General features: G+C 40.1%; 1 protein-coding gene across 1 annotated transcript; it reads right to left on the bottom strand.

Moving 5' to 3' along the window:
* Window positions 1-1,446: 1,446 nt before the first annotated feature.
* Window positions 1,447-10,313, bottom strand: LOC139474307 (carbohydrate-responsive element-binding protein-like). The gene is made up of 6 exons (XM_071257263.1): window positions 9,904-10,313; window positions 6,210-6,422; window positions 5,222-5,315; window positions 3,852-4,075; window positions 2,894-3,023; window positions 1,447-1,834 (listed from the first exon to the last, which is right to left on the bottom strand). Exons 1-6 carry the CDS (start codon window positions 10,198-10,200, stop codon window positions 1,713-1,715), a joined length of 1,080 nt encoding a protein of 359 aa, XP_071113364.1. The 5' UTR covers window positions 10,201-10,313; the 3' UTR covers window positions 1,447-1,712.
* Window positions 10,314-12,798: the final 2,485 nt, after the last annotated feature.

The raw sequence follows: 12,798 nt of genomic DNA, 5'->3' as shown, positions 1-12,798 counted from the left end.
GGATTATCTTTATGTGACGGCTTACTTCGTTCTTTGCTAACGGAGCTCAGATTTTCTTCATGTCAATGACGATCGGGTGGTCAGGCTCGCTGACTTGGTTGATGCATTTCATCGCATCCCAATTGCGTGGATCGATGCTCATGATGTCAATCACCGGATTGTCTGGCCCAGACTCGATTATTTACAGACCACCGTCATATAGCTGGAATATTGCTGAGAGCGGCGTTAAACAACTAACAAATAAATAACAAAAATAAAAGCTTCTCATGCATAATCATGCTCATCTTTGTAACATGTGACCCCTCGTGTCATTCCGGAAGTCGTTCATCGTGTAACGAAAAAGACCGAGTAGTGACGAATGCCACCTTTATGTTTGTGGTCTGTTCAGGACAACTAGTAGGAAGTTTCACATCGATTTATTATGTTTCATCAACAACAAACAACATACATAATGTATGGCACAACAGGTGAGCTGTGATGGAAATGAAGTGTTATGGACACATGTATGACAATTAGTGATGACATCTTCAAATTATCATCATCACCACACCATCGCAACATAACGTCATCTACTCAGTGTCCTGCACTTGATGCCGAGGATCACTGCGTTGTTTTTCGTTTCCTAGTTACATAATCATTATCATCAGAGTCAATGTAAAAAAATATCACAATCAGCATAAGTGGTATGATACGAATCATATCACCACCTGGTTTGTTTCCGTAAATAATTGGCGTGAGCAAGAATAATTATTCAACGTCACATCGGAACTATTTGTGCCATTTATAGCGACCTGCCCACTTGCCCAAAACGATCTTAGTGCTAAGATGACCGCAACTCCCATACTTTAACATAGGCTTACGATAGTCTTAGCGCTAAGATCGCTTTGTGCAAGTGGGCCCAGTAATGTCTTCACGAGAGAGCGAGTGTGTGGTTGGGCTCAACGCTCTTTGGAACAATAATTCGGTTACACCACGTGCCAGCTAATTGTGGGGGTCGTAAATATGGATGTATGGTGACATTGATGGACCCAGGGCGAGCAAGTCAAGTCGAGAATAATATTCGAACTAAAAACCTGCGGATTTCTGGTTCAAACTGTACGTTCATGCGCATGCGTAAGTCTGAGACATATTTAGCAAAACAAAATCAGAGACCATATATCGGTATATGGTCTCTGACAAAATGGATGAAAAGCTGAGGACATTAAAATATAACAAAATCAATGTTTTTTTAAAGACTCTCTAGCGCCGTCCAGTTTTGTGATGTATTGACGTTTTGACCAGGAACAAGGAGGGTGATAATGTCTTTGAGATCAGACGACATTGGTCCCAGCTGTGTGTTAGCTATGCTCAGTTCCACATGAAGACATGGCTGTCTGTAAGGCCAGTCTGGTATATGATGGATACCGTCTTAAGGCCTTATGCCGTTTACATGGAATGTCCTTATTGCTACGACTGGTTGTCCTGAAGAGCGCACAATGTATATGTGTAGTAGCCTTGCCAATCTCCGTTCTTGACCAACTGAATTGAATTCCTTGTGTAATTTATTCCCATGCATTTACCAATTGTCTACTAACAGTCAGTTAAATGTCTCAATACCAAGAACATTGGTAATGTAATGTTCGACTGGGCCGTAGCCTGCCTAAGTCAAGTTTTGATTCCCATTGAAAGACTTGTGGATGGATTAAGGACACGGGGAGACAACTCTTGTGGCACTACTTAACGGATTTGTCGCATAGCATTTCGATAACTCTCCTCGGTGCTTCTTCGGGGAGTTTTTCGGGTTCTGTGAGAATGCTTGAGTTGAGGCTTATATGCCGCAGTGCTGATAAAACACCTGAAATGAGACGCATTTTTATAGAATTCAGTCAGAAAAAGACAACTAAAACAATTAATGTCAAAGCTCTTTACGAGAGGCAAAACCCCGTGAAGATCCTCTTTAGAATAGGTGCTCAGGTACCCATGCGTGTCGTAAGAGGCGACTATGCTTGTCGTAAGAGGCAACAAACGGGATCGGGTGCTCAGGCTCGCTCACTTGGTTGATGCATGTCATCGTATCCCATTTGCGTAGATCGATGTTCATGATGTCAATCACTGAATTGTTTCGCCCAGACTCGATTATTTACAGACCGCCGTCATATAGCTAGAATATTGCTGAGAGCGGCGTTAAACAACAAACACGAGTGGCAAATATTTGAAGAGTTAAGTACACAATCTTTTTATACTGCAGCGTGAGTGAGAAAGTGAATTAAAAAAGTGAAATAGTGATTATCTAGTTTGTTGTATCAATCAAATTACAGGACACAAATTCTTTGAGAAGTCACTGATGCAAGAAACGGTGACATAGAGAATCTCACCCGAGTGTCTTTTGATATCAAATATATCAACACGAGTTGATAAAAGTGGGAAAACTCCGAGGCTTGCCGAGGATTTTTTCCACTTTTATCAACAAGTGTTGATAGATTTGATATCAAAAGACACAAGGGTGAGATTTTATTTATCATCCAACATCATTCTTCCAACTTTTTCAGTTTGTAGACAGTAATAAGCAGTGTCTTAAGTGTAAAAAGTACTGCTAACAGCTTCAGTAGCAGAGCCATTAGTGATGTCATTTGATTGTGACGTCATGTAACAATGACGTCACAATGGTCTGCAAAGCATTGTGATGCAATTTCATTGCAGCGATATCTACAGTGCAGATATCGCTTGATCTCACCCAAGCGATATCTCCTGTGGGAGCCAGTTTTGGATGGTAAAGTAACGTCTAAGCATTGCGAAGCAATTGGGTCCAAGGAGTTATCATAATTAAATGGAGACTAGGGGTTATCGAGGATGCAGCCGTAATTAGGGCTTTCGGCAGAAATAGAAGACAAGAAACTGTTAAGCAGGTACTCACATGGCCTGAGATTGACGAGAGTTAGGTGTTCGTGCGCCCAGTCCCGCACGGTTTGGAGGAAGGAGGTGGTTGTGACGCTGGTCACTACGCGGCTGTAGGATTCGAACAGTGGACGCAGTATCACACTGAACTGGCGGAGTCAAGGAACAAACTGCTTCCATTTGATAAAATACCCATGTAGAGAATTCGGGTGAACTACAACCCAATTTCCCTTGCTTGTGGGAAGAGATGACAAAAATAATAAGAAGCTTTGAGACATTTAGCTAAACTGGTACCCCGGGGCTGGTGCGCACAAGCTGCAGACTTGATTTGCAGTATATAACCGCAATGTGAACACAATTCGCTTGCTAACTTCAGTTTAGTCACACATTTTTTATTTTTCGTTTCACGGGACCGCTGCTCCTAATGTAAAGCAACAGGAAAAGAAATACATGAAACATAAATATATTTATTTTGATTAAGTCCCCCGCTAGTAATGTAGACTCTCACATGAAAATTAAAATTTATTCCATCACGACAGTGATTCAAGAAGCCAGCTGCAGTTTTAACTCCATGACAGAATGACGGTCATATAAATAATTAAATGATTGACAGAGCTATTTATTTTTACCTTGTGTGGAAAAGCTGGAATAAATCGTGAAACATAAAATTAAAAAAAAAGTGACCTCAGGATCCTCGGAGTCAGATACTGTGTCTGAGTGGGGTATCAATGCTAAAACCGCTGCAGGTATCATGGTTGGCTAGCGCTATAAAACTCCCATTAGTCGGTACTATTACAAACAGCCACACGAATGTGTATCGCTATATATGAAAGTGGATAATCTTGACGCGAAGTTAAACCCCATTTCACCTCATTTTGAAATATTGTGGTTGAAATTAGTACATAACTCTTTCCTATTCACCTATTTACCCATGGCGAAAAGTTGCGTTTGGGCTATACGTTTCAGTGAAAGGATACGATCCAGAACTTCCAGTTTTCTTGTGTTCTTGACTTGAGATAGTCTCTGTACATCGTCTCCAGGTGGCAGGCTGGCTTCTCCACAACGGCAATGCCAGTGGCCGGAAGTTGTTGATGAAACGTCATGATTTGTGCGTTCAAGTCTGCTACTTCCTGTCTGAGTGCTTGCAGTTCGTCTTGCTGACTCTTCAGATCAAACTTCAGCCCACGAACATGTTCCGCAGCTGTAACGAAAGATAATGATTAATTACTGTAACTCCTATAGTATGGTGATCAATATGGTGGCAGGTCACACGTGGTACAGCGCACAGATCACATATTCTACTCAAAAGAAGTAAAAGAAGATCCGATTTTTTTGTCATATGACTTCAGTTATTCTGTCTTGCCATGACTTATAATCATTGGGGAAAAATCGGCCGTTTTTTAACTTCTTTTCAGTGGTATTATCATAAAGCAACTTTGGTCGCAGAGTGTAGATGGCATCTTTCCGAGACAAGGGAGTTAACTGACATTAAAGTCCAGTTTTCCCCCCTGCCGAACTTGGCTGGAGTTGTGGAGTTATATTTTGGCTGGACTAATGAGTCTATACATAGTCCATTCAAAATCGTGTAACGAAATCGAAATCCAGTTCGTTAACTGCCGTGCAGATTTCGGTCAATTGCAGGATTTGCAAAGCTGGTGTACCGTTAAATCGGCGCCAACAGCTATTTTCCAAACCTTTTCTGTTTTTAATCAAGGTGTTTTGATGCACTTCGCGAGGAAAGGCCTGTTTTATTACTTTACAGATCTTGTTTATCTGTCAGATTGTCTGGGCGTCCACATTTTGCTTGAAGCAAATGCACTTCACATGAAAGGCTGAATCCTGATTGGTCAAAAGGGGGTACAAAGAAGGGATATCACTCGCCACTGTCGGCATTACGAATAAATTTCCAGGCTTGTTCGTCAAGGGTGGAAACTTGACTTTTAAAGTCAGTTAACTCCCTTGCCTCGGGAAGATGTGTAGATGGATGACCTTTTGTGTATGTTTAGGCAAGTGGCTTTGTTCGAAGTACACCTCTGTTGAGCAGCAGAGAATGGATACCCGGTAGAATGAGATGGTTATGTAACTCTGAACCTAGCACTCCATGAACATATAGTAGCTTTGATTGTATGCTCTCAAAGAGAGTTCATGGAGATCGGTTGGCCCTTGTCAAGCTGGGGTTGCCTAGAGGGAGAACGTTGGCGTTCGTCACATGAATGTACATGAATACACTTGAATAATCAATAACAAACAAACTCGCAGACGAGTTTTTTGCGAGTTTGTTTCAGGGAGCCTATCAATCACACGAACCTGTGCACTCATCTGCATAAATAGAGTTTTGAATTAATACCTTTGTGTAATTTTGCGGATTTACTTTCTTTGGTTGAAATGTTTTTTTCCTCTGCGAGAGCTGGCACGAGTTCTTTTAGGGTTTCAAATCCCGTCTGAAATATAAATAAGATAATGCAATCTTTCATTTGAACCAAACATTTTGTAAACAAGGGCAGGTAACTCTGAACTCACTGTAATGTTGCCCAGCAAGTGAGCCTTCACAATGACTGAACAACAAAGCGGTTTAGTCTCAACAAGAAAACAGCCTTATCACTATCCCCCGCCATCACGCATGTTATTTTGTTTGTTCATATAGTAGTGAACATAAACTATAAATAAGAGCCCCATAAAGTGGAATTAATGCACAAAAAAAGGAAAAAAATAACTCAGTCTAGATAAGTATATCTTACTCTTTGATAAGTTAACTTCAGTTGTTTCTGAGAAAACGTGTTACCTTTGTGACAAATAACATGGATCGACTCTGTAGACAATTAACTGACGGGACCAATGTTCCAACTGTCTTGACAAGTATCTCTTAGATAAGCATGCAAAGTTTCATTCATTTAACTTCAGTAGTTTCTGAGAAACTTGTCCCCATTTCACGTGGTAAGCACTAAGTTGAAAATCACGGAGCAAGGGCCATAACAATAAAAATTGAATTACGACATCATTTTTCGAACTCATGTAAAGTCATGGCCAGTAACACCAGGGTGGATGCAAAATTTCATTTCTCCGACTTAAATGTTTTTTTGAAAAACATTGTCCCCTTTGAGAACAGGAGGGACGGACGGACGCTACTTCGTGGCGGGGGTAATTATGTAACATGTTGAACAAGTTCTGTTAAACAAAAATAAATTGTTTTGCACAAAATAACAAGTAAACAAAACACAGGTTAATGTACATTTGCAAGTCGTATAAATGATACCCATGAACATAGTAAACTGAAAAAAATGTTGACCATACATTTTACAGTGGGAAAATCCTGCAAATCCTATCACTGAATGTACCTGTATTTTATTTCTCCTTCGATGCTCGGCGTTAATGTGAGAGGATCTCTTGTGGCGAGGGAGCGGATTGACTGGTCTCCCACCCCGGGGATTCGGTGACACGGGGGAGAGGGAGGGGGCAGGCGACGTCGGAGAGGGGCAGGAAACGGCGGGACAATCCGGTAACTGTGGGACGGAGAACAACGATTGTGCGGTGGTTGATTCTGGTTGTAACTGTAATATGAAAAAAATAATTTTTGATTAAATTCAAGTATCATCAATTTTAGAATTTGTCTGTGAAAAATGTATCGCCGGATTTACTGGATGAAAGAAAAGTCCTTTAATATTTGTTTTAAAAAAAGAAGTCTCGGTATGAATTTTGATTTAGAACAGATTGAAAATTAAATGCAAATTCATCTTTTGAAACTAAAGATCAATAAGGTTTATGACAAAGTAGACACAATTTATGGATACCAACTACTTTAATTACTGTAAAGGCGACATTTCGGTATAGATCCTTATATCGTTGTCAAGCAAGTCGTCTACTTTGTCATCCGTCAACTTCTAAGGAATGCCTATCAAACAATTTAATAAGCTTTATGTTCGTGATTCTTAGATCAGTGAACGATAATATAAAGGATACTAACAAGTTTTAAAACAACTCATAAAAAACCGTAACATAAACATTCTTATACAACCCTTGTCTAAATAAGTTTTAGAAGAACAGGTATATGTATATGTACATTGAAAGGTTTAAAAACCTGTCTAGGAAGTTGTAGGTAGTTACAAACGAGTCTCATTGCATCCGTCACTCTACAAAGAGATAACGTCTCGCAGTTGTTTATATCACACTGGAAAGTGTGCTTCACTAGATGCAACGGGGAATCTACCACGTGTTTTATGTCGCTTCACTACACATCCCACGCCCCCACCAGTGTGCAATCCGATTGGCTGGCAGTTGTGTTTCCCTTTCAATCATTGGTTAGCTCAAAGGGCACGAAATCAATACAACATGCCGCGGTTCACGGATAACATAATAAGAACGCCATTCGATAATAAATTTCGTATAAAATCCAACCATGATTAACACTAATTTGCAAATAGCAAATCATCATAACATAATCATCTACATTGATAATAATGCCACAGTTTAAGAAAACAAAAGAAAATAAATCATCACAAAAATATTATTCATAAAAAATATTTCGGAAATTAATAGGTGATGAATTCAAAAAGAAATACCTGTAACTTTCCTATAAACTCGTCACCAAAACTGAGGTATTCGTCCTCCAGCGAAAGCAACAGAAAATCAGTGTTGTACTGATCACTCGACATTCTGCTCCAATGCTTTGCTTGTAATGGTAGAGGGAGTTGCGTTCACTTGTGTGGGCGCCTTATATCATATCCCACAATGCACCACTTTTTTCGAAAACTGTCGATATGCTTCACTGAGAAGAATTTTATCCTAAGAAACCTTATTCATCTTTTACGGATTACCAAAAGTAAAAATAAATAAATGAGTAAATATAAAGACTGTATTTTTTACAAGAGGAATTAGAACTTTTATACCTCTAACCAATCTTGAAAACAGTTTTGAATTATATATTTTGTCATTTTGCCTTCGAAAATCCGAAAAATCAAGGTTTTTATTAAAACTAGCCGGCCAGATTTCACCAAATGAAAGTAATTTGTAATAAAATACATTTATTTTCTTAACATATTCGCGAGTGCAAATTTGCTTAAAATATTTTTCAACAAACCGCTTTTAATTAAATTTTTTTAATTCAAAATAATATATTCAAATAAAAAAAAAATGATTCAAAACGCTATAATGAAAGTCTGGAAGCATAAATAATACTTATCTAATTTTAGTACCTCTGTCACTGTCACATGATCGCAAAATGAACGTCACGGTTAATTGCTATTGACAACTTTGTTTCCATGATATACTTTTAGATTCGGATTATAAACATAATATTTTATAAAAATAGTGGCTTGATATTTTTTATGTTTGTTGATAATATCTTATGACTTGGCCATTAGTATTTCAACACTAATCACCAAATTTCTTGTAATAATTCCTAACATCTGTATCATGCTTTAGAAGTATATAAAAAATGTATGAAAACACAACACATTAATATTTTCGTCTCTTCCCCAATTCTCTCGTTCGCTATAACTGTATTCTTCCTATTCCAGTGTCCCCTCCTTTCCTCTCAAACCCGGATATATTCCATATTATGTTTCCCGCTAACATTACTCGTGCATGTATATACACAGCATGCTCCAGGCCCGTGAAGATCGGGGGTAAAACAGCAACTCATGCTTGCCGTAAAAAGTGACCATGGTGACTATGCTTGTCGTATAAGAGGCGACTAACGGGATCGGATGGTCAGGCTCGCTGACTTGGTTGATACATGTCATCGATCCCAATTGCGTGGATCGATGCTCATGACGTCAGTCACTGGATTGTCTGGTCCAAACTCGATTATTTACAGACCGCCGTCACATAGCTGGAATATTGCTGAGTGCGGCGTTAACAACAAACCAACCAACCAACCAGGGAGCGTATGTCGTAATGTTATCTAGGCTTAATTATCAATGTATACCCTCCGTTTCCATGTATTTCTACCCTCTCAGGAAGCGATCGGGTAGCTTCATTGATAACCTGATTACATAGAAAGCAAAGGTTCAATTCCCTAAACGGTGAAAGCTATTTAGTTCATGCTATTCTACAAGGCTAACTGGCCACTCTACTGTATATCTGCGGGGCGGTCGGGTAGCCTAGTGGTTAAAGCGTTCGCTCGTCACGCCGAAGATCCGGGTTCGATTCCCGACATGGGTACAATGTGTGAAGCCCATTTCTGGTGTCCCCCGCCGTGATATTGCTGGAATATTGCTAAAAGCGGCGTAAAACCAAACTCACTCACTCACTGTATATCTGCAATACAAACAACGGTGACGGAAACTCACTCATGCACTATAGCTGAAAAATGCTGACGTGACGTAAAATATCAACTCATAAAAATATCAACATGCATATTATATCGCTTCCATGCAGTGTTCATTAGCACGTGTGTCGGTGTCTGTATGTGCAATATAAAAAGGAACAGAGCCAAACCATCTTATATTGTACTGGGACAACGTTCATTTACATCATAAGGACGTATATCAGAGTTCAATATATTTATTTATTCACCAACAAAAGATCAGAGAGTGACGTCATTTTTCACGTGGCAGCGTCATCTCAACCACCGGGTGTTATGTGACGTCACACGCTGACCATAGGAAAATATTTCTTTTATGTTTTATTATTTTTAAACAACGGAATTGGTCGCGATTATACACGTTTGAATATTACTAACGACCATTGAATATGTTCGAGTAATATATTCCGCGTGATATCTCTTAGCTTCACCCACGAAATACTTTCCTCTGACAAAATACAATATTTAAAACATTTAGTCAACATACTATCTGTCTATTTGTAATTCTTACGTGTTCACACGTGTGCACAAAATTAGTTTATGTTATATTCTTGTGAAACATGCAACTGCGTGGGCTTGACATAAAGCGATGCATTCATTCAATACAGAAAACGTAATTTGCCACACCACACCACAACACGAATGCTATCACTGATGCTAGGTCACATGACTTGTGAGCATATCACGTGATATCCCATCGGAACACGGAGAAGCAATTGTCCCCTTACCTTCTCGTTTGATAATTCACCACGATGTCTTTGCAACCATATTTTCCTAGGGTCCCGCTTATGACTGCCAACCCTTTTTGGCAGTACTCTGATATTTCGACTTCGCTTACAGGGCCTTATTTTGCCCTCTATCGCTTCCTGTCTCAATCGTTCGACTCCGGCGCCGATGACATCCGAACGGCATGTTTTAGAAAACGTAGTCTCGATAGGCCTATGTGCCCGAGTCAATCTTGCTGGCAACAAAAATTTAGCTGAGGTCACTTTGACTATGATCTTGATTTCGCCTTTGAAAGCCATAGCTATAACGTCTGTTCTCTTCGAGATAAAGTCTGGCTAAGAAGAGGAAGGACGATCCCGACGTGGTTTTATTACTGCTCTTTCACAGCCTGATTCACACATGCAGCCACGTTTGAGACATCACGTGTGCAGGCGCTCGTCACTAATGGAAAGTCGCGAAATCACCCATGGTTGCCGCGGTCGACTTACTGAGTTTATTGTCACAGTTATATATGGTGGCATGTGAAACTACACTCCTCCATGTGTGATTGAAATGATAGATTGGTTTACCATGTAAAAATAACTAAACATGACGCTTCTCCAATGAAGGCCTTTGTGCGTCTATTTTGGTCCTGCAACACACGAACACGAGCACACGTGGAGACCGGTCCCAGGTTAAACCACGGACCTATATAACCACAAGTCCGTGGTTAAACGACGTGTTGGCATGTAATTTGTTTTAAAGCAAAATCATGAATTCGATGACAGTTTGATGATACTTTGAAACATAATATACCAAGGGATGTCTGAAACGGTAAAACCAAGTCCCCGTTTTACTGAAAACCAAATAATACAAATGACTGTCATTGTAGGAAAAAGACCATGTGCTCTCATCTTGCAGACTATCTAACAATGATGAAAGAACACAGTTCTTAAGTTTTATTTAATTAATATATTTTTTAGATGGAGCGCCGGTTTATGTTGGGGGAAAATTAATTGAACAACACATTTAAAACATGCTGATCAACACACACACACACACACACACACACGGGTACAGGGAACAGAAGACATGTGAATCACGTCAACAGAGCATAGGGTACTGGGGACAGCAGACAAGTGTATCATGTCAATATAGGGTACTGGGGACAGGGGACGTGTATCACGTCAATGGGGTACTAGGTACAGCAGGCATGTGTATCACGTCAATATGGGGTACTGGGGACAGCAGACGTGTATCATGTCAATATGGGGTACTGGGGACAGGAGACATGTGTATCACGTCAATATAGGGTACTGGGGACAGCAGACATGTGTATCATGTCAATTTTGGGTACTGGGGACAGCAGACATGTGTATCACGTCCATATGGGGTACTGGGGACAGGAGACATGTGTATCACGTCAATATGGGGTACTGGGGACAGCAGACATGTGTATCACATCAATAGGGGGTACTGGGGACAGCAGGCATGTGTATCATGTCAATATGGGGTACTGGGGACAGCAGACATGTGTATCACGTCAATATGGGGTACTGGGGACAACAGACATGTGTATCACGTCAATATGGGGTACTGGGGATAGCAGACATGTTGATCACGTCAATATGGGGTACTGGGGATAGCAGGCATGTGGATCACGTCAATATTGGGGTATTTGGAACAGCAGACATGTGGATCATGTCAATTGCCACCAATATATATATATATATACGTCCTGTGAGATGGCAGGGAGTGGTTCAGTCGATGTGTATATACAGGTCATGTATGACGGCAGGGAGTGGTTCCGTCGATGTGTATATACAGGTCATGTAAGACGATAGGGAGTGGTTCAGTCGATGTGTATATACAGGTCATGTAAGACGATAGGGAGTGGTTCAGTCGATGTGTATATACAGGTCATGTAAGACGGCAGGGAGTGGTTCAGTCGATGTGTATAAACAGGTCACGTAAGCAGGCAGGGGGTGATTCAGTCGATGTGTATAAACAGGTAATGCTACAACCATTATTCTAACACGCCTTTTATTCTATCTGGTCGATCAGATTTATGCCACTTCGTGGTTGCATTACTCATCATCCAAATTGCGTAGATCGATGTTCATGGTGTCAATCAATGGATTGTCGGGTCTAGGCTTGATTATTAGAGACCGCCGTCACATAGCTGGAATATTCCTGAGTGCGGCGTTAAAAAACATACAAACACACACTTCAGGAAACCATGTGCTGACAAGACACCGATAGGGACAACCGATAAACCAATTAACATCTAATTCCAAAGGCTAATTATCCTGTAGCCATGACATGTATGTCTTGAGTCACTCAACTGCAATTATTTATAAGATGTTAGTCCCCATTGTTAATACCAAATGTATTGTACATTGATTGCATGCCACCCTGAACGAGCTGTGCAACTTTGTCACTGATTAATTACAGTTGTTTATATCTATGACTTAATCCACGTCAGGTGAGCCTTGGCCCATACATAGCATATACTATATTTATATAGTATGCATATATCTACCTTCTACCTGTACAAATATACGTGCAGCTATTATGCGTTTCCCTTTAAGCCTTCTTATTGTGGAGTTTAATGTTGGTGACCAACCAGTCAAAACTCTTCTCGCCAAAACAACCTTAATCTGACTTAACTCAATTTTGCACAGTTTTACATTTTTGAAGAGGCTATTTTTAGCCAATGTATCAACACAATATGGGCCAGACTGACAACAAAGAATAGAGAATTCAAAATAACTTCATTTTGTGCAATTATGCAAAAACAACCAAAGTCTGACGTATGTTGTTTTGCCTTCCAACCCTTCATTTAGAGACAGACAGTTGTTTTGAGTCAATTCTTCAAAACATACATTTCTCTGAAATTAATTTATCAGAATATCGTC

The sequence above is a fragment of the Haliotis cracherodii genome, unplaced genomic scaffold (genome assembly GCF_022045235.1).
Source record: "Haliotis cracherodii isolate W230 unplaced genomic scaffold, xgHalCrac1.p SCAF_3, whole genome shotgun sequence".
In the NCBI taxonomy this organism is placed as follows: Eukaryota; Metazoa; Mollusca; class Gastropoda; order Lepetellida; family Haliotidae; genus Haliotis; species Haliotis cracherodii.
Note: the sequence above shows the minus strand (reverse complement) of the source record. Positions and strands in the feature narration are given on the sequence as shown.